The sequence below is a fragment of the Phaenicophaeus curvirostris genome, chromosome 34 (genome assembly GCF_032191515.1).
Source record: "Phaenicophaeus curvirostris isolate KB17595 chromosome 34, BPBGC_Pcur_1.0, whole genome shotgun sequence".
NCBI classification, from domain to species: domain Eukaryota; kingdom Metazoa; phylum Chordata; class Aves; order Cuculiformes; family Cuculidae; genus Phaenicophaeus; species Phaenicophaeus curvirostris.
The window spans coordinates 2,394,904-2,416,927 of NC_091425.1; the positions used below are offsets into that span (position 1 = coordinate 2,394,904).

Sequence of the window (22,024 nt, forward strand, 5' to 3'; positions counted from 1 at the left end):
CATCTTCATTTGCAGTGTCTGTGCCGATTATGATATCATCATGGTTTACAATGCCTGTGCCTATTGTGACATCATCGTGGTTTACAATGCCTGTGCCTATTGTGACATGAACATCATATACAATGACTGTGTCTTTTGTGACATCATCCTCATTTACTATCATGCTTGTTCCCCATGTGACATCATCGTCATGTACATTTTTTTCTTACTGTTACATCATTGTCATTTACAACGCCTGTGCGTATTGTGTCAACATAAACATTTACAATACCTCTGCCTATTGTGATTTTATCATCATTTACAATGCCTGTGTCTATTTTGTCTTAATCCACATTTACAATGCTGTTGCCTATTGTGATATCATCGTCATTTACAATGCCTTTGTCTTCTGTGCCCGTTATGACATTATCATCATGTACAATGGCTGTGTCGTCTGTGCCAATTCTGACATCACCATCATGTACAATTCCTGTGCTGTGTCCATTATGACATTATCATCATGTACAATGCCTGTGTCATCTGTGCCCATCTGACATCATCGTCATGGACAATGCCTGTGTCATCTGTGCCCATGGAGACATCATGGGCAATCATCATCATTGACAATGCCTGTGCCTATTTTGACATCTTCATCATTTATAATGCCTGTGTCATCTGTGCCTATTGTGACATCATCTTCATTTACAACACCTGTGTCTTGTGTGCCCATTATGACATTATCATCATGTACAATGTCTGTGTCGCTAGTGCCAATTGTTACATCATCGTCATGTACAATGCCTGTGTCATCTGTGCCCATGGAGAAATCATCGTCATTTACAATTATGCCTCTGCCAATTGTGAAATCATCATCATTTACAGTACCTGTGTCATCTGTGCCTATTCTGACGTCATCTTCATTTATAATAACTGTGTCTTTTGTGCCTATTTTGACATCATCGTCATTTACAATGATGCCTGTGCCAACTTTGACATCATCAACATTTGCAATGCCTGTCTTCTGTGCCTGTTATGACATCATCATCATTTACAATGCCTGTGCCTATTTTGACATCATCGTCATATACAATGTCTGAGCATATTTTTATATCATCGTAGTTTACAATGCCTGTGCCTGTTGTGACATCTTCATCATTTACAATGCCTGTGCCTATTGTGACATCACCTTCATTAAAAATGCCTGTGCCTATTGTGACATCATCATCATCAACAATGATTGTGTCGTCTGTGCCTTATTTCACATCATGGTCATTTACTATAATGCCTGTGCCCACTGTGACATCATCATTATTTATGATGCTTTTTCCTGTTGTGAAATTAACAATATTTACAATGCCTGTGCCTGTTGTGACATCGTCATCATTTACAATTCTTGTGCCTATTGTGACATCATCATCTTTTACAATGCCTGTGCCTATTGTGACATCGTCATATACAATGCATGTGCCTGTTGTGACATCATCGTGGTTTACAATGCCTGTGCTTATTGTGACATCACTATTATTTACAATGCCTGTGCCTATTGTGACATCATCATCTTTTACAATGCCTGTACCTATTGTGACATCAACGTCATTTACAATGCCTGTCTCGTCTGTGACTTTGATATCATCATCATTTATATGGCCTGCGTTGTCTGTGCCCATTCTGACGTCATCGCTATGAACATTGCCTTTGTTATCTGATCCCATGGTGACATCATCGTCATGTAAAATGCCTGCGCCTTCAGTGCCCATTGTGACATCATCATCATGTACAACACCTGTGTCTTCTCTTCCCATTGTGACATTATCATGATGTACAATGTCTGGGTGGTCTATCCCCTTTGTGACATCATCGTCATGTACAATGCCTCTGTTGTCTGTGCCCATTGTGACATCATAGTCTCGTACAATGCTTGTATCATCTGTGCCCATCGTGACATCGTAATTTACAATTACGCCTGTGCCCATTGTGATATCATCATCTTTTACAGTGCCTGTGTTGTCCGTGCCTAAAGTGACATAATTGTCACTTACTATGATGCCTGTGCCCCTTGTGACATCATCGTCATTTTCAATCACTATGCCTATTGTGAAATCATCATCATTTATAATGTCTGTGCCTATTGAGACATCATCGTCATTTTCAAAGCCTGTTCCCATTGTGATATCATCATAATATACAGTGTCTGTGCCTGTTCTGACATCATCGTCTTTTACAATGCCTGTGTCATCTGTGCCTATTGTAGCATCACCATGATTTACGAGGCCTGTCCCTATTGTGACATCATCGTAATTTACAATGCCTGTTTCTATTACAACATGATCGTCATTTACAACGCCTGTGCCTATTGTGACATCATCTTCATTAAAAATGCCTGTGCCTATTGTGACATCATCATCATTTAAAATGCCAGTTCCTATTGTGACATCATCATCATTTACAATTCCTGTCTCGTCAGTGCCTATTGTGACAACACCGTCATTTACAATGCCAGTTCCTATTGTGACATCATCGTCATTTACAATACCTGTGCGTATTGTGACATCTTCATTTAAAATGCCTGTGCTTATTGTGACAACATCATCATCTACAATGCCTGTGTCGTAGGTGCCTGTTGTGACATTGTCATGATTTACAATTCCTGTGCCTATTGTGACATCATCGCCATTTACAATGCCTGTGATTATTGTGACATCATCATCATTTACAATGCCTGTGCCTATTGTCACACCATCGTTACTTACAATGTCTGTGTCATCTGTGTCTATTGTGACATCATCTTCATATACAATGCCTGTGTCATCTGTGCCTATTTTGACATCATCATTTACAATGCCTGTGTCAACTGTTCCTATTGTGACATCATCCTCATTTACAATGTCTGTGCCTATTGTGACATCATCGTCATTTACAATGCCTGTGAACTTTGTGCCATCATAGTCATTTACAAAGCCTGTGCCTATTGTGTCATCCTCTACATTTACAAATCCTGATCCTATTGTGACATCATCTTCATATACAATGCCTGTGTCTTCTGTGCCTATTGTGACACCACCGTGACTTACAACGCCTCTGTCATCTGTGCCTATTGTGTCATGGCAGTCATTTTCAATGTCTGAGTCATTTGTGCCTATAGTGACATCATGGTCATTTACCATGCCTGTGTCTATTGTGTTATCATCGTCATTTACAATGCCTGTGCATATTATGACCTCATCGTCATATACAATGCCTTTGCCTATTGTGAAATCATCGTTATATACAATGCCTATGCATATTGTGGCATTATCGTCTTTTAAAATACCTGTGCCTGTTGTGAAATCATCGTCATTTACTGTGTCTGTGCCTATTGTGACATCATCATCATTAACAATTCCTGTGTCATCTGCACCTATTGTGACATCATCATCACATACAATGCCTTTGGATTTTGTTACATATTCGTCATTTACAATTCTTGTGCCTATTGTGACATCATCATCACTAACAATGCCTATGCTTATTGTGACATCATTGTCTTTTACAATGCCTGTGCCTATTATGACATCATCATCATTTACAATGTCTGTGCCTATTTCGACATGATCATCAATTACAATGCCCGTGTCTTATTTGCCTATTGCAACATCATCCTCATGTACAATGCCTGTACCTATTGTGACATCATCATCATTTACAATTATGCCTGTTCCAATAGTGACATCATAGTCATTTACAGTGCCTGTGATGTCCATGCCTATTGTGACATCATCTTCATTTACAATGATGCCCATGGCCATTGTGACATCATCATCATTTAAAATGTCTGTGCCTATTGCTGCGTCATCATCATTTACAGCACCTGTGCCTGTTGTCTCATCATCTACATTTACAATGCCTGTGTCGTCTGTGGTTATTTTGACATCATCATCACATACAATACCTGTGTAGTCTGTGCCTATTGTGAAGTTATCTTGCGGAACTAGCAGTCCTAGGTGTGGTGGTTTCTACTAGTCTCTGGAACCATGGAGGGGACACAGGTATGTACCCCAGGGAAGCTGCTAAAATCAAATGCTGGCTCTCAGTCTTCTCCAGAAGCACACTCACTGCAAGCTGCGTAATCACCACTAACAGGACATTTTAGTATAGGGCACTGAATTGTGGCTTAACAGATGATATTAATGCGCTTTAGGAAAAGTGAGTATCTCCCACAGGGAAGATGGTACCATGGAATGCTGCTGCTTCTGAATGTCTTCTCCATGCATAAGGACGACTAACAGAACATTTTAGTATATAAATTCAGTACCCTATACTAAAACATTCTCTTAGTCATGCTCATGCAGCTTGCAGTGAAAGCGCTTCCAGAGAAGACTCTAACGAAAGCCAGCGTTAGATCATACCAGCTTCCCTGTGGTACTTGTGCTGAATGACCTGAAATTTTGAATGACGCTTCAATAGGCATTCTGATGTTACAGTACACAAGCCTAGACTGAAAGCTCCACAAGTCTTGCTTTGCAGTGAAAGCTCTCTAAGAGAAGACATTCAGAAGCAGCAGCATTCCATGCTAGCATCTTCCCTGCAGGAGATTCTCACTTTTCCTTAAGCGCATTAATAAACACAGTTAAATCACAATTCAGTACCCTATACTAAAACTTTCTGTTAGTTGTGTTTATGCAGCTTGCAGTGAAAGTGCATCCAGAGAAGACTCCAACCAGAGCTAGCATTTGATCTTAGCAGCTTCCCTGGGGTACTTCCCTGCGTCCCCTCCATGGTTCCAGAGACTAGCAGAAACCACCACACCTAGGGCTGCTAGTTCTGCAAGGTAATGGATGCCCCTAGACTTCAACATCTAGTCATGTTAAAACTTTAAGGTCAGAACCAGGCCACTATACCTCAGCTGACTCTTATCACCTCCTCTACGCACCTGGCAGAGCAGCTCCAACCAGACACAAATACACACAGAACACCAACACACAAGACCGATGTCGTGAACCGGGGACAAAAGAAGAGTAGCAGCAGCAAGGAGGATTCCTGGACCACGCATGCCAATGGGCAAGGGAATGGACAGGGCCCTGAGGAAGAACCTACAGCAGCCCTGGAAAAATGAAGAACCGTGCATGGTTCCAAAGAGATGCGGCCGCAACTGGCAAGAACAATGGGCAAGAAGCCCTTTTAAAGTTCTAAAGATGCAGTGGATGCATGGAACAAGTCCCAGAACAGAGATCCAAGAAAATGGAAGACTAACTATCCCGGTTGGCGAGGCAGGCTGCAAGGCCGCAGCCAAAGACAACTGACCGGGTGCTTCCATACTTTAGAAATACAAAGAAAGAAAAGCAGTGCCCCATTGACACTGCATTGATGAGTACGAGCATTTGGGACCCTAGACATGGTGCCCAATGCATGACCGCCATGCCTTGAGCACAAAAGAGGACATCAAGACCTGGAGAAAATTTAACACACGGCACGGTGACTACACAAACTAGACAACAACAGATAGAGGCTGGAACTGCCCTGCCCATGCAGGGTTTGGGCTGAGAAGTAGGCCCCTCTGCCTTCACCTGCCCAAAGAGAACTCTCCCTGCACAGCCTAGGCTACCTTCAAAACCCCTCCTGCGATCCCCAACCCACCTCTGGTCCCTCAACTTAGCTTTCAGAGGGCCACAACTGAATCTGTCCTTGGCCAAAGAAGCTCAAATCACATCGACTAACGGAAATAATCCTGCAGTCACTGGGTTCCTCTTCAGCATCTGCAAGGAAAACAAACAGAAATACACAGTGCCAAAACAAGACAGATCCCGGCTTTAGGAGCATGATTCAAGAAAAGCAGTGCCTGATTGACAGTGCATTGATGGGTACGAGCATTCAGGACCCTAGATATGGTGTTCGAGGCATGTCTGGCATGCTGTAAAGGATCCCTCATTACAACGGGATGTGGCCAAGACTGGGAGGATGTATGTGAAAGAATCACTGATTAAATGCCTAAGGGCATAAGATGCATGGAAGAAGTCTCAGGTCAACAGGGATCCTTGAAAATACATGACTAGTGATTGTGGCCGCCAACACAGGCTGCAAGGCCACAGGAAAAGATGGCTGACTAGAAACTTGGAAAATGTGAAGCCAATCCACACTTAGGTTATGATGCAAGAAGAATGGTGCCTAATTGGTATTGTACCCATGAGTACAGGCATTCAAGACCCTCGAGATGCTGCTCAAGTCATATGTTGCATTCCTTTAAAGCAAAGGGGTCATCAAGGCTTAAGAAACGTGAAAGAGAAACAGAATATAAAGCACACGGCACAGACAAACTGGAACGGCCCTGCCTGGAACGTGCTAGCTTTGGGCTGAGAAGTAACACCCTCCAGCTCTCCCTGCCCAAAGGGGACACTTCCCGCACAGCCCTCTCCTCTAGGCTACTTTTAAAACCCCTCCCTGCCATCCCCAGCCTTCTCCCCTCTGTCACACCCCACCCCTCAACTTAACTTTCAGACCACCAAGAGGCTTCCTCAGCAGAAAAAAAACCTCCAAGAGCATCAGCTCCCTGGGATGATCCTACAGTTGCCAGGTTCCACTTTGCCATCTGCAAGAAAACCAAAGGGAAAACTAAAATAGTGCCAACAGCCAGCATTGCACTGATCAATGTCAGCACCTTACATGACAACTTGTTCTGCCTAACTGCCATGTTCTTCCACTCACTTGCTCCACAGCAGTTCTAATGTCAGATGCTGCAGCTGTTATCACCCAGGGTAATTAAATTAAGAGAATCACTCTCACACCTGTGAGAAGTCTGCCCCATGCTCCTTCTCCCTACTACCCAGATCATCTCAAATGCTCTTCCCATTCCCAAGGTGGCCCGCACAGTACCTGCCAAACCAAAAGTAAATACTATGTTGCCAAATAATACTTTGCTCTTCTAGACATACTCAACTTCCTCCTCACCATCAGCCCCACAATGATGAGAATAAGCCTGACCCACTCTCCTGGGTGGAAAACTGGTTGGATGGCCGGGCCCAGAGAGTGGTGGTAAATGGTGTGAAATCCAGCTGGAGGCCAGTGACAAGTGGGGTTCCCCAGGGCTCAGTGCTGGGTCCAGCCCTGTTCAATGTCTTCATCAATGATCTGGATGAAGGCATCGAGGGCACCCTTAGCAAGCTTGTGGACGACACTAAGCTGGGTGGAAGTGTCGATCTGCTGGAGGGTCGGGAGGCTCTGCAAAGGGATCTGAACAGGCTGGACCGCTGGGCAGAGTCCAATGGCATGAGGTTTAACAAGGCCAAATGCCAGGTCCTGCACTTGGGGCACAACAACCCTATGCAGTGCTACAGACTAGGAGAAGTCTGTCCAGAAAGCTGCCTGGAGGAGAGGGACCTGGGGGTGTTGGTTGACAGCCGACTGAATATGAGCCAGCAGTGTGCCCAGGTGGCCAAGAAGGCCAATGGCATCTTGGCTTGTATCAGAAACGGCATGACCAGCAGGTCCAGGGAGGTTATCCTCCCTCTGTACTCGGCACTGGGGAGACCGCTCCCCGAATCCTTTGTTCAGTTCTGGGCCCCTCACCACAAGAAGGATGTTGAGGCTCTGGAGAGAGTCCAGAGAAGAGCAACAAAGCTGGTGAAAGGGCTGGAGAACAGGCCTTATGAGGAGCGGCTGAGAGAGCTGGGGTTGTTTAGCCTGGAGAAGAGGAGGCTGAGGGGTGACCTCATTGCTCTCTACAACTACCTGAAAGGACGTTGTAGAGAGGAGGGTGCTGGCCTCTTCTTCCAAGTGACAGGGGACAGGACAAGAGGGAATGGCCTCAAGCTCCGCCAGGGGAGGTTTAGGCTAGACGTTAGGAAAAAATTCTTCACAGAAAGGGTCATTGGGCACTGGAACAGGCTGCCCAGGGAGGTGGTTGAGTCACCTTCCCTGGAGGTGTTTAAGGCACGGGTGGATGAGGTGCTGAGGGATATGGTTTAGTGTTTGATAGGAACGGTTGGACTCGATTATCCGGTGGGTCTCTTCCAACCTGGTTATTCTGTGATTCTGTGACTACCCCACCAGCACCCCAAAATTCTCTGCTGTCTGCTTACTTCTCCTCTCCTCCTCACCACTTAAGTTGGAGGACCAGTAGTGGGTGATACCCAGGACAAAAGGAAGATGAGCCATGGAGATCCAAATTCTAGGAAGCTACCAGACTTTAGTCACAGGAGTGAACAAGAAGAACTTGAAAAAACATTCTTATCGAAAACCAGTAAAGGTTATTAACAGAGAAGACCTAAAAAACAAAGGACACTCACCACACAGCAATGGAGACTGGAATTACAGAGGCAGTCAGCCAATGAAAAACTCACAACAGTGGGATTTGACTGCTCTAAGACCTAAATTGGAAACTCAATGACCATAAAAAACCTCAATGGATAACAGGGACAAGGTAACAACTGCTGTGAGCAATAATAGAGCAAACCTCACTGGAAAGTTCAGGAAAAACCCAAAACTCTACTAAATAAGGGAGGCTTGCATGCCCACAGACCAGATGAAGAAGAGTTGCTCAGCTGCTAACTGTTACAAGCCAAAACAATATCCAATCTCTTCCCTGAGAGATGCAAGGGAAACAAGGGGCAGAATCCTGTGCTGTAGATAGGCAGTGAGTCTGTACCTTTAAGTAGCAAGGTCTCTGATATTCAAAGAATCACCAGGTTGGAGAAGACCCACTGGATCATCGAGTCCAAGCATTTCTATCAACCACTTAACCATGCCCCTCAGCACCTCATGCACCCATCCTTTAAACACCTCCAGGGAAGGCGACTCAACCCCCTCCTTGGGCAGCCTTTGCCAGTCCTCAATAACCCTTTCAGTGAAAAATTTTTTCCTAATGTTCAGCCTGAACCTCCCCTAGCGGAGCTTGAGGCCATTCCCTCTTGTCCTGTCCCCTGTCACTTGGGAGAAGAGGCCAGGTCCCTCCCCCTCCATAACTTCCTTTTAGATAGTTGTAGAGAGCAATGAGGTCTCCCCTCAGCCTCCCCTTCTCCAGGCTGAACACCCCCAGCTCTCTCAGCCACTCCTCATAAGGCTTGTTCACCAGCCCCCTCACCAGCTCTTCTTTGGACATTCAGATGGATGGAGACAGGACGGACACAAAGTTAGTTGAGGAACACAATAAGTAGAAGGTATAAGGGAGCAGAGATCTCACAGCCCTAGAGATTACATTTTTTACAGTAACTGATACTTTTCAACTTGTGTCTCAACCTCATCATTACCTCATTGGCTACAGAGAGACTAGAACAACAGACACCTGAATGGCACTTGCATCTGACCACCAAACTGACCCAAGAAAGACTGATGAACCCATCTCCCTTTCCCCAAACCATTAAAGCCCTTTTCCACCCCTGAAGTATCAGAGAAGGAACCCTGCTCCTTCCTAACAGTACCTGCCCTATATTTTAACCCCCCTGAGCCTTCTGTGTTGCTGTTCCTTGGGAGCTGTGCTCCTGAGCCCTTCCCAAGGTTCCCCTGGCCCCTTCTATCTTCCACCAGCCCACAGACTCAACTTCCTACCCTAGGCCAACAAACTTAATTCCAGATTATTATCACCCACGAGGTGCCTGTTACAAACTGCAGAGCCCCTAGGGCCAAAGCATCATCCCACACAGAATGAGGAACAACAAATCATCCCATAACCAGAAACTCTAGGCAAAGCACCCAGAAAAAAACAAAGACGGAAATCAAACTGTTAATATATTGTGCCCCCTCCAACACCCAATCAAAAACTACTGACTAAAAACCCCATAGTTATAGCTATATGTGCTGCTTAGCCTGGACTCTTCCAAAACTCATACCTCCAACAGATGCCTCTGCTTCTTTAGAGGACAAAAAAAAACAACAAACAAAACACAAAAAACCCAAACCAGAACCTAAATGACCTAAATTAAATAGGGCCTGGGGAGCAGCTGTATTTTATTAACTCTGTCATACATTCTCAGCAAGAACACTACTACATGCCTGAAAACATCCTTACAAGACATAAGGGTATGTGCGCTTTCACTGTAACATTGCTTGTTATGACAGTGATGGGACTAGGTAACGAGCATTTTAGAGCTGGACTTTTTGGTTCCTTTCATTTATCGTGATGCTACAATTTTTGTTCCCTTGTATCCCTATACCCCTACTCTTCTTTTGTTGTGCTCTTTTCTCTCTTTTTTTTTTTTTCCTTTTCCATCTTTGTTCTAATCTGCATTCTTCATTCTTTTCCCCCAGAATTTCACTGGCTTGATCCTTGCAGTTTGTTCTTCCTCTGTACCTGCAAATGCCTTGCTTTTCTTTCTCTTTCTTTCTTTCTTTCTCTATCTCTTTGTACTGCTCACTGTTGCTGTTCCAGCTTTTAAATTCACTCTGTATCTTGACACTCCTCTTTGCTCCTCTTGCTGTTTCTGAATCTTTGGGCTAGTCCCTGCCCTTTTTTATAATCCTCTGTCAGTCTGTAGGGCTCCTACTTCCTCTCAAACAAGTCAAGCTCTTTTTTATGTACACACATGGCTTTATAAGACCCCTAGGCTGAAAGGTTCCTCTAAGCTTCTACTGCTGAAAAGATCCATGTGTTGATATCTTCCAGATGTCTGAAGTAGTAGAACTTTAGGGCATTTTCTTCCCCTCTCCCCCTCCCCACCCCAGCGCTCTGTAACTTAGAGGCATGGGACCCTAGCTGACTTGCTTTTTGTACGTGCCTGGGATTCACAGGCCCCTGCAACTGGAGCCTGACTAATGATGTTGCAGCAGTGATCGTATTGAGTTAGTTCTGTGAGAGGAAGGGCCACAGCTCAGTTGATAAAAACACAGGCTGTCTCTGTCCTTGATGTAAATATAGGAGTTTCACAGCCTTTCCTCTTATGTCTGGGGTCTGCTATTACAGTTTGCTTCTCTGTGAATGCTTTATTGTTTTTCTCAGCCTGGAAATTTTGGCCTGATGACTACATAAAAGATGTGGCTATATGCAGCGGTAAGGCTGTTGGGAGAAGGGCAAGGAGAGGATCAATAACTAAGAGTTGAAAATGCCCTTTAGAATTTGCTACTTCATTGGCTGCTGAGAAATAGCAGTGTCTGTGATTTTGCTACTCTATGAGACCAGGTTGGAAAAGACCCACTGGATCATCAAATCCAACCATTGCTATCAAATACTAAATCATGCCCCTAACTAAACCTCATCCACCCATCCTTTAAACACCTCCAGGGAAGGTGAATCAACCCCTTCCCTGGGCAGCCTCTGCCAGTGCCCAATGACCCTTTCCTGGAAATTTTATTTCCTAATGTTCAGCCTAAACCTCCCCTGGCAGAGCTTGAGGCCATTCCCTCTCGTCCTGTCCCCTGTCACTTGGGAGAAGAGGCCAGCACCCTCCCCTCCCCAAATTCCTTTTAGGTAGTTGTAGAGAGCAATGAGGTCTCCCCTCAGCCTCCTCTTCTCCAGGCTTAACAACCCCAGCTCTCTCAGCTGTTCCTTGTAAGGCCTGTTCTCCAGCCCCTTCCCCAGCTTTTTTGCTCTTCTCTGGACTCACTCCAGAGCCTCAACATCCTTCTTGTGGTGAGGGGCCCAGAACTGAACACAGGATTCAAGGAGCGGTCTCACCAGTGCAGAGTACAGAGGGAGAATAACCTCCCTGGACCTGCTGGCCGCACCGTTTCTGATCCAAGCCGCCATTGGCCTTCTTGGCCACCTGGGCCACTGCTGGCTCATGTTCAGTCGGCTGTCAACCAACACACCCAGGTCCTTCTCCTCCAGGCAGCTTTCCAGCTCGACTTCTCCCAGTCTATAACACTGCACAGGATTGTTGTGCCCCAAGTGCAGGACCCGGCATTTGGCCTTGTTAAACCTCACACCGTTGGACTCAGCCCAGTGGTCCAGCCTGTTCAGATCCACACTTCCACCCAGCTTAGTGTTGTCCTCAAACTTGCTAAGGGTGCATTCGATGCCTTCATCCAGGTCACTGATAAAGACATTGAACAGGGCTGGACCCAGTGCTGAGCCCTGGGGAACCCCACTTGGAACTGGCCTCCAGCTGGAGTTAACTCCATTTACCACCACTCTCTGGGCCCAGTCATCAAACCAGTTTTCCACCCAGGAGAATGTGCGCCTGTGCAATCCAGAGGTGACAGTTTCCTAAGCAGGATGCTCTGAGAAACTGTGTCAAAGGCTTTACTGAAGTCCAGGAAGATCCATCCACAGCCTTTCCCTCATCCAGCAGCCAAGTCACTTTATCACAGAAGGCAATCATGTTTATTTGGCAAGACCTGCCTTTCATAAACCCGTGTTGTATGGAACTTATTGATCTGCTTCTTAAAATCGTGTCTCAGAGAGTAAAATATTCACTGTACTCTGGACAAGTTTTAACAAGGATTGTTGATACTTAATGGATAAATAATGTATATGCAGTTAACTTATATCATTTAAATCAAGCCTGGTCGTGCTACTTACATAAAACCCTTTCATTAACCCCCAACACATCCCCCTTCAGCCTCCCCGGGGCAGCAGAGAGCTCGGCTCTCGCTCCACTGCGCATGCGGCACCCGGGCTGCAGTACCGCGCTTCGGCCACCCGGGGGCAGCAGAGAGACGGCTGGCAGGACTGTAAACAGCATCACTGGACTGAGATTTACAAAGAACCAGGGAGAATCCAATTTATTTCAGTTCTCTATTATTTGCACATGATTAACAGTCATTACATTACTAAATAATTAACCAAGTTATTAGTACATGATTAACAGTTATTTAAACCAAACTCTTGTCTCACCAAATATAAATGCTGTGTGCTAAGCTGTTCTCAATCATTCCTGTGAAAGTTTGGCATAGAAAAGAAGCCGAGGCACCCTCTTAGTATTAAAATACACTATTTCTAGCAATGTGTACAGAAAGGGGCATCAAGAGGAACAATTCTTTCAGAATTTATCACTCAAAATGCTTCTACAGACAGACAGTGCTGAAGTGAACACACATGGACCGGGCCAATTTTAAGAGTCTCTGTACTTGCTTTTTTGCATCTCTGTTCCCATTTTGGGGACCACTGTACTTCTTCTAGGGTGTCTTTGTGCATTTGGAGGGGCTGTGATCCCGTTCTTGGGAGTCTCTGTGCCCATTGTTTGAGTCTGAGCCCATTTGTGGGACTTGGTATTTGGATCTCTGAGCCCATTTTGGGGGGCCTTAGGTTTGGGGTTTGGGTCTCCAGACTTGGTTTTGGTATTTCTGTGCCCATTTTTGTTGTCTCCGGGCTTGGTTTGTGGGTGTCTGTGCTCTTTCTTTGTGTCTCTACTCCTATTTTTGTGCTCCCTGTGCAGGTGTCCCCCCGCGCTGTATTAATCGTAGGCCTGGCTGAGTAAAATGCTCTGGCTGGAAACCAGGAAAAAAGAGGAAAATATACAAACTCTGGCAGAAGGGGCAGGTAACTCCTGAGGACTACAAAGACAAAGAGGGATCGTGTAGAGAAAAGAATCTGAAGGACTAAAGACCAATTAGAACTCAGATTAGCCTGTTCCCTGAAAGATTATCAATATGTTTTAAGAAGGATTTTTTTATAATGAAGGAAGGAACCAAGGAGAATCTCCCTCCTTCACTGGATGCAGGGGGAACAATAGTGACCAAGGATGAGGATGGATAAGGCGCTTAAGGCCGCCTTTGCCTCAGCCTTTAGTAGTAAGGCAAGATGTACCCTGGATACTCCACCTGATGAGGCTGCAGGTAGGGAGGAAGAACAGAACAAGCTTCCAAGAGGAAAGGGCTAGAGACCTGCTAGGCAAATTCAATATTCATAAGTCTGTGGGGCTAGAGGGAATTCACCCGAGGGTATTGAGAGCTGGTGGAGGTGCTTGCCAAACCTCTTTACATCATCTACCAGCAATCTGGAGGAATTCTTACCCCAATATTACTAATATGTTGCCTGAACTTCCCCCTTCATGCAGCTGCTTGGCTGTGAATCTAATGATTAGATTTCTTAAGCCTAGCAACGGAGACAGAGCTGAAGCTGTCTCTGCAAAGAGAGAGAAAGAAATGGGCTTTAGCCCAAACTTGGAGTAAACCTTCACTAGCTGACATCTGTAGTAGTAAACAAAAGGGCTCCAGTAGTCGACTGGTACAGTAGCACGTACCGCTGCTGAATCCACGTGGCTTCACAGAGTGGGTCCTTGCATCCAAGTCACTAGGACTTGTTCCAGAATCAACTGAGCTCCAGAATTGCAACTGATAGGTCTTTGGGCCAAAACCCAAAGTACCAGTACCGAGGACTGGTCTAACGCTACAGCTATTTGCAATTTGCCAAGTGGAAAAGTACGGATCCCTCAGTACGTGGACTTAATACCCTACTAACACAATAGATTATTTATTTCAGGGTGCAGCCTGAATCTTGATGCCACATACAAATAATTCAATAATACACTCACATTTTAGGGCTACGAGCAGCAAAAGGTTGTTCAAGTAGTGCATCAGTTAACAGCTAAAAGGGAAAAAAAACAGAGAAGAAAAAGAGCAGCCAATGAGATCTTTCCTGCTGGGAAAACAGACTGAGAAGGAATTGAAAACTGCAAGCTGTGACTTGGTATGATTACCTTCACTGCTCCAGGCCTACAGCTGCTGCCCAAAATGTTCTAGAGATTTCAGAAAGCTTTGAGACTGATGGGAAACCAAGTGCCATACACTGCAAGGCTTGAGAGTGGATTCTAGGCAGGAGATCTACCATCACAAGAGAATTCAGAGCAGCTGGATGGGGTTTTTGTTAATTTTTTTGTTTAGATCCAAATCACAGAATCACAGAATAACCAGGTTGGAAGAGACCCACCGGATCATCAAGTCCAACCGTTCCCATCAAACACTAAACCATATCCCTCAGCACCTCGTCCACCCGTGCCTTAAACACCTCCAGGGAAGGTGAATCAACCACCTCCCTGGGCAGCCTGTTCCAGTGCCCAACGACCCTTTCTGTAAAGAACTTTTTCCTAACGTCTAGCCTAAACCTCCCCTGGCGGAGCTTGAGGCCATTCCCTCTTATCCTGTCCCCTGTCGCTTGAAAGAAGAGGCCAGCACCTTCCTCTCTATAATGTCCTTACAGGTAGTTGTAGAAAGCAATGAGGTCACCCCTCAGCTATGAAAGAAAAATCTTGTGGCACAAATTGAGTGAAGAAAACATTTCTCTGCGTGTATTTGAGAGACTGTTATTGCCCAATTAGTTACTTAGCTATTGCAGAAAAAGTTTTCCTCTGCTGTCAGAGGATGCTTTGCTTACAGCAAGACAAGGCTTTCTATTTTCTCTTCTGCTAAGCTATCGAGTGGCTTCTTTCAGTTAACTCTGCTATATTCCCAAGGGACAAAAATCACATTACCTGAAAAACATAGAGAAGTTAGTCTAAGTCCGAACAGTTGCACTAAAGCTTCATACAAGCAGTCAGTCGGTCAAAGCTAACAAATAAGGGGGCATCCTACCCATATTGAGAGCATATGGAAATTATCTTTCTTGAGATACAAAAGCCATTGAAATCTTCATTGACTTTAAGTTCTCAAAGTGAAGAAACAGCAATTTATTTTACTCCGTGAAGAAAAGGATTTAAAGGTAACAAAATAAGTCTATCTATTAGCTGAACTGACAAGGCAGAAAGACAAGGTAAACTTTGCTAAAGCTGTATTTGAAGAAATATGGATGAGCAGTTTCTGAAAACCTGTCCACTCGCAGAGCAGAAAAGTTTTCGCAGCTAACGTGGGAAGACGTCGAGTGCAAGTGTAATCTTTTGGAAAAAAACTACCAGTGTTCTCTTAAATATGGTAATACCTTTATCCTGGGATAATCAACTCCTTGACCTTTGGCATTTGAGCTCATTTATCTCAAGGTATAGTAATTATTTCATGAACCTAAAACATAACCCTCAGCACTTTGAACTGCACCAATGAGTGATCACCACAGTCCAGGCTGCCCCTCATCTCAATGTCCCTGATGAGCTCCTACCTCATCCATCTTACTACGTCCACACCTCTGAATTGCTAAGTAGTAGTGAGAAGGTGCTCTGTAATTTATAGAACTGTAGAAATTTTTGAACAAAAACAAAAGTTATAAATTAAGTTTTTATAGCACATGGTTCCTGTTTAAGGTTCTTCAACCCTCCTGGGCCCAAAAACTGACCAAAGTATTTGAGGTGCAGCCTCACCAGTGCTGAGTAGAGGGGCATAATCTCTTCCTTGGTCCTGCTGGCCAAGCAGTTTCTGATAGAGGTCAGGAAGCCATTGACCTTCTTGGGCACGCTTGGGCTTAGAGTCAGTTTTGGGCGTCTGGCTACAGGACAGGCTTTGAGCAGCTGGAGTGTATCAAGAACAGGGCACTGAGGCTGGTGAAGGGGCTGGAGAACCAGCCTTATGAGAGGCGGCCAAGGGAACTTCTTTAGCCTAGAGAAAAGAAGGCTGAGGGGAGACCTCATTGTGCTCTGCAGTTCCCTGAAAGGAGGTTGGAGCAAGGCAGATGTACCTAGCGATAGGACAGGAGGAAATGGCCTTGAGTTGCACCAGGGGAGTTTCAGATTAGATATTGGGAAAACCCCTTTCATGGAAAGGGGTATCAGGCACCAGAAGAAGCCACTCAGGGAAAATGAGGTGCTGAGGGATACGGTTTAGTGGTGGATGGATACAGTTGGACTCGGATCTCAAAGGATTTTTCGAACCAAATGATTCTATGATATAAATTCAATTATTTTATTTTCATTATGTCAGTAACGATGAGAAAAACACAGTAATGAATTTTGAAGCTTCTAAGTCAGTTAAGACTTTCCTTTGAAAAGCTTTCGAAAGAAGCTTTTTATTTGCTTTTCGTAAGTGCTTAAGTGTTTTTTTTCTGGGTATGTTGAAGTAAGTTAAAGTAAAAAGTAAAAATAAAGACATTGAAAGTACAGACACAAGACAGAAAATACTAATTTGATGGTGACATAATTGGGTTTTTTAAACAAGCAATACCACGACTGAAATTGCAAGGTCATATTCCTCCCTGCATTTAGTCACACTAGTGTTAAGGCCACAGTATTTGCAAGTATTTTGTTTATAAAACATGCTATACAGCTAGAAGTGCACAACCATAAAGTCTGTCTTTCCATTGGAGTTACTAACATATTTCAAGTTGTGAACCTCGACCCCCGAGCGAGCATTGCTTCAGAAAACAGTTCATCAGGTCAGAAATAATCAGAAGAACTTCTAATTCTCTGTGGAATAATATGAATTACATTCCTTAGAGAAGTACCGTCGCAGAAAGCACTGCAGAAAGGACTAATTCACAAAAACAGTTTTAATGGGTTCATGTTTCAGTGCTAGGGTTTTTGTGGATGTATTCTCCCTCCCCTCTTCTTTCTTTAAATCACATGGGCTATACCTTGCACCATTCAAAAATCATTATAAGACTAAGATCTATTGAACTGTACAGAATCATTAAGTCCATAAAACAAGTTTTACAAATCTAAATACACAATAAAAAAATAGACATTTCCCAGTGGCTCCTACTACTTTTATGCATTCAAATATTTTAAGCTTCCGTAGTGACTGCTTAGAGTATTCAAGGTATGCCTAACGCTCATGTGTGCTGCCTTTTCAGCACCATAAACATTTCATAAACAACATCAATAGCAGTAGATGGTTTTTCCCCTCAAGATTAATTTTTTGATTCATCTTCAAGAAGGCACTTTGTGAGAAAAACAAAAGCAAGTCACGGTTGGGGCTTTGCTTACCTAAGCCAGAGGTGGGTGGCATTCCAGGGACAGGGAAGCACTGTCAGAATAACTGCCTTGAACAGTATTCATCACTCAGATAATTATTCCTTTGAGCTGTACTGCGCTTACAGGACTAGGGGATGCCCTACACTAAGCTTCCAGAAGAGAACTTCTGGCCTAAGCCCTTTAATGCCTGCAATTTAAGCCAAACTCACAAATGCTCAAACAGGAAAAAGGTGCACTGATAAAAGGGATATTGAGAAATGTTATGAAACATACAGAGCCTTTATGCACTTTGAGTGGAAAAGGAGTTTGAAACATGCCTAGATCAGGCAGATGCATATATTTGGTCAGACAGAGGGCTCCTTCCCCTCACACCTGTTTGTATGGATTCCAGAAGCTTTGCCTTAAAATTCAATGAAGGAAAAGAAGACGCACTTGATATTAATACAGCCATTGAATTCCAGACTTGACAATTTGTCATCATTACAGAGAAAATATTCTTCCTATGGACTGGCAAGTAGGAATTTTTGGATTGGCATTTCCTCAGTGACTAAAGACACAAGACATGGGCAGATGATCAATATCTGGTCTTAATTATCATTCTTGCTTCTGCAGACAGCCACTTTCTGATCTTATGATTATCTCCGGCCTCACATCAATAAAGGAGTCAGGCACAGTAACAAGGCCTCCCCACTATGGGGGGAAGGAAAACAGAGCCTGTTTAACAGAGGGAGTTCCCTAGCTACATGGGAAGGTGCTTGCATTATCCTTTCCCTCCAGTTATACAATTGTTTTGGTTACTCCCTGTGTGAAATTTTACGTGAGGATGTACTGCAGAAGCCAGAACCAAACCGAGGGCGTTTTCCAGGCAACACACAGCAACTCCAGCTAAGAGAGACACAATGTGGACAGGGCTGGCAGTGACCTCTGTGCTAACTTGCATAAACCCCACTGCATCCCACTGTGAAAACCAGTTCATCCTGCACAGTGGCTCCATTAAGTACCTTTACGGAACAGAGAGTGCCAATTGTATTTAACTGTGCCAAGCCACGTGATGGGTTTGGAACAACTTCTAGAAATGGCAGAGACTGAGTTAGGGCTGAGCTATATTTACAGTAAAATCGTAGCAGTTTTGTTCGGCACTGCAGTCTGAAATGTCATGTAATAAAAAACATAAAATATGAAAAAAACCCCCCTCGCAATTGTTATCCCAAGAGTACTACCAGAAAAGCAGCACAGCAAAGTATTTTGATCAAAGTGTTAACCAAATTATCTGTTTTCCTAAACTGAAAACACACAACAGGAAATTCCATGATGGCACAGCTGCACACAGCTTGGCAAGGAAGAGCATCATTCAGTTGCTATTTTACTCACTTGACCAAAAAGCAGTGTTTCTGGACCACATTCATCTACCCTGTCTGAACAACCTTAACTCCTCTGCAAGAGCTCACTATTCACTGCTTTTTAAACAAGGCTTTCTACATAAAACTACTTGGAACACACACCACATAAATGAAAACATTTTCTAAAAACATGATAACAGTACAGTTCTTGTGTAAGTAGGCACTACATCTAAAACCTCTTACATTCTCTCTACTCAAAACATTTTCAATTCTGAGCAGGAGTTAAGCAACAACAGAAAAGCACAAAAGAGGGCAGAAATTCAACACCCCCCCCCCCAATACTCTCTTTCAGTAAGTCAACAGAACTCAGCAGTTCTATCTGCCAGCAAAAAAAAACCATACGTAGTTTTAGCTAGTGCATAGGAATAGCTTTTTCTTCCTGCTCTTGAGAAAACATCATCTAAACAGTAGATAAAGCAGTGCCAACTAAATCATCCTAATTTACATGATTGCAGTTTACCTCAAAAAACTCCGACAGATGCATGCGGTAGGATAACCCCAAACACCACACTTAGCCATACCCTCTAATTCCATTCTTGGTTACCATTTCCAATAACTTGCCTGGCACAGTTGTCACAGCCTTACTGGTGAATAGTTTACTAACTTTCCCCTAGAAAGTGCTTTAAATACTGCTCTCGTATTTACCTCTTTTGAGTCCTCTGGTACTGATGTAGATTTAGAAAAAAAAAATCCATGCAATACAGGCAAGCTAACAGTTTTCTTGGGCATTTCATCAAAAAGCTCTGGGCAAATATAATTTTCAACTGCTTATGATACAAACCCCAAATTAAACAAACCACCTCCGGGAAAAACAGTAGCAGCTATCGCTAAAACCACACTGGAAATCTTATTTAGCCTGAGCCTAAATCCTAAATCCCCAATAGATTAAAAAAAAAAAACCTAAAAAAACCCCTTACTTCTACTAATAAAACAAGAACAAATAGAGATGACATCGACTGCAAATGTTTGTGGTAACATCTCTCTGAAGCTGCCACATTGCAAACCAATTTTACTCTAAGACTAAAAAGCAAATCCACAAGCAAAATCATTACCTGAAACTCACAGAAGAAACAATGACAGGAGGCTCAAATGCCCCACAAAGAAGACCACACGACTGCGCAAAACCCAGCAAAGAAAGGAAGAAAGGCAGGCTTCTGTAGCCCCTTCCTTCACTGGATGCTCGAGCTGCAGGTGAGAGGCAGCTCTGAATCAAGAGGCCTTTTAAGGGGCAAACGCTTCACCTGTACCTAGTTGCTGACCACAGGTGTGGCACAGACTTAACCAACCCAACTATGACCTGCAGAGGTTTCTGAACAAGACCCACCCTTTTAACAGCAAAACTATAGCATCCCACTTAGCATGGGTAATAAGAAATTACTCCTAAGTATAAAATGTTGGGGCTTTACTGAAATTTCAATGTATGACAGCCAGGCTTGATTGAAATGATATAAAATTATAGATGTTATTAAGACCCTAAATGTCAATTATCATTGTTAAAAACCTGTACAGATTAGAAGATTCCTTCCATGTTCTAGCTGCTGAGATACAGTGCTTTGAAGCTTATGGGTTACAGTTACATACAATATGCTTTACATAAGCATAGTCCCACCTACCATTTAGATAGAACTGAACTTCTATTAAACGTCTTTAATCTGTCTCATGCAGTAGCAAATTCAGAGACACTCCCATTTCTCAGCAGCAGGACGAGCAGCAAACTCTAAAGGGCGTGTTCCACTGTTTCTTGTCGATCCTCTTCTTGCCATTTCCCCAGCAGTCTTCCCGTTGCATTCAGCCATGTCTTATGCACAGTCATGAGGCTAAAAGTCAAGTCCAATAAAGCTGTCATAGAGAAACTAAAAAAGTGAGCAGACATAAGAGGAAAGGCCCTCCCTCCAGCCTCGCGCAGCACCCCGGGAGGGACAGGAGGGTTTCGGGGGGACGGGAGGGACACGGGGCGCTGTCCCTCTCCCAGTCCCAGCCTGCATCCCATTGGCCGCAGCCAGCGGGAGGGCAGCGTGCTGCCATGTCTGTGGTGTGTGTCAGCATATATGAGGCAGAAACATGACAAGCACATGGTGTGTGTGACATGTTGCTTGTGTGTGCAAGGCGTGTGTGTGTCATGTGGATGGTGTGCTTGTGGCACGAGCCTGGCATGTGCACAGCGTGTGCATGGGCACAGTGGCATGTGCACAGCATGTGCATGGTGTGTACATGGCTAGTGCGTCATCTTATTGGCGTGTGCTAACGTGTGCAAGGCATGTGGATGGTGTGTAAACAGCATGTACATAACCTGAACATGGTGTGGCACGTTGCTTCTGTGTCCAAGGCACATGGATGGCACGTTGCTTCTGTGTGCAAGGCTTGTGCACGGCGTATGCATGGTGTCTACGTGGCATTTACGTAACATAGACATGGTGTGGGACATGTCTAGGACAAAGTGATCATGAGATGATGGGGTTTTCTGTTCTAGGTGAAGTGAAGAGGGTGGTTAGTAGGACAGTAGCATTAAATTTCCAGAGGGCAGACTTTGAACTCTTCAGAAGGCTGGTTGGCAAAGTCTCATGGGAGACAGTACTTAAGGGCAAAGGAGCCCATGAGGGCTGGGAGCTCTTCAAAAAGGAAATGCTAGCAGCTCAGGAGAAAGCCATCCCCGTGTTCCGGAAAAAAAGCCGGCAGGGGAGAAAACCAGCTTGGTTGAACAGAGAGATTTTGAGGGATATCAAGAAGAGGAGAAATATTTATGGGCTCTGGAAGAGGGGACAGGCCTCATGGGTGGACTACAGGAGAGAAGTGAGATTGTGTAGAGAAAAAATCAGAAGGGCTAAGGCTCAGCTAGAAATCAGATTGGCCAAGTCTGTGAAAGAGAACAAAAAATCCTTCTACAAATAAATAAATAATAAAAGGAGGACTAGGGAGACCATACAGTCCCTGTTGGATGCAGAAGGAACAACAGTGACAGGGGATGAGGAA

The 22,024-nt window shown here is 44.2% G+C and overlaps 1 protein-coding gene across 1 annotated transcript in view; it reads right to left on the reverse strand.

The window, feature by feature from the left end:
• Positions 1 to 580: 580 nt before the first annotated feature.
• Positions 581 to 22,024, reverse strand: part of LOC138732646 (putative surface-exposed virulence protein BigA) — a 40,132-nt gene continuing 18,688 nt past the window's right edge. Inside the window, exons 4-7 of the mRNA XM_069879287.1 lie at positions 3,638 to 3,922; positions 3,290 to 3,556; positions 1,581 to 2,104; positions 581 to 1,006 (exon numbers count right to left, since the gene is read on the reverse strand). Of these exons, the coding sequence (XP_069735388.1) occupies positions 581 to 1,006; positions 1,581 to 2,104; positions 3,290 to 3,556; positions 3,638 to 3,922 (1,502 nt within the window). The remainder of the gene's footprint in view (positions 1,007 to 1,580; positions 2,105 to 3,289; positions 3,557 to 3,637; positions 3,923 to 22,024) is intronic.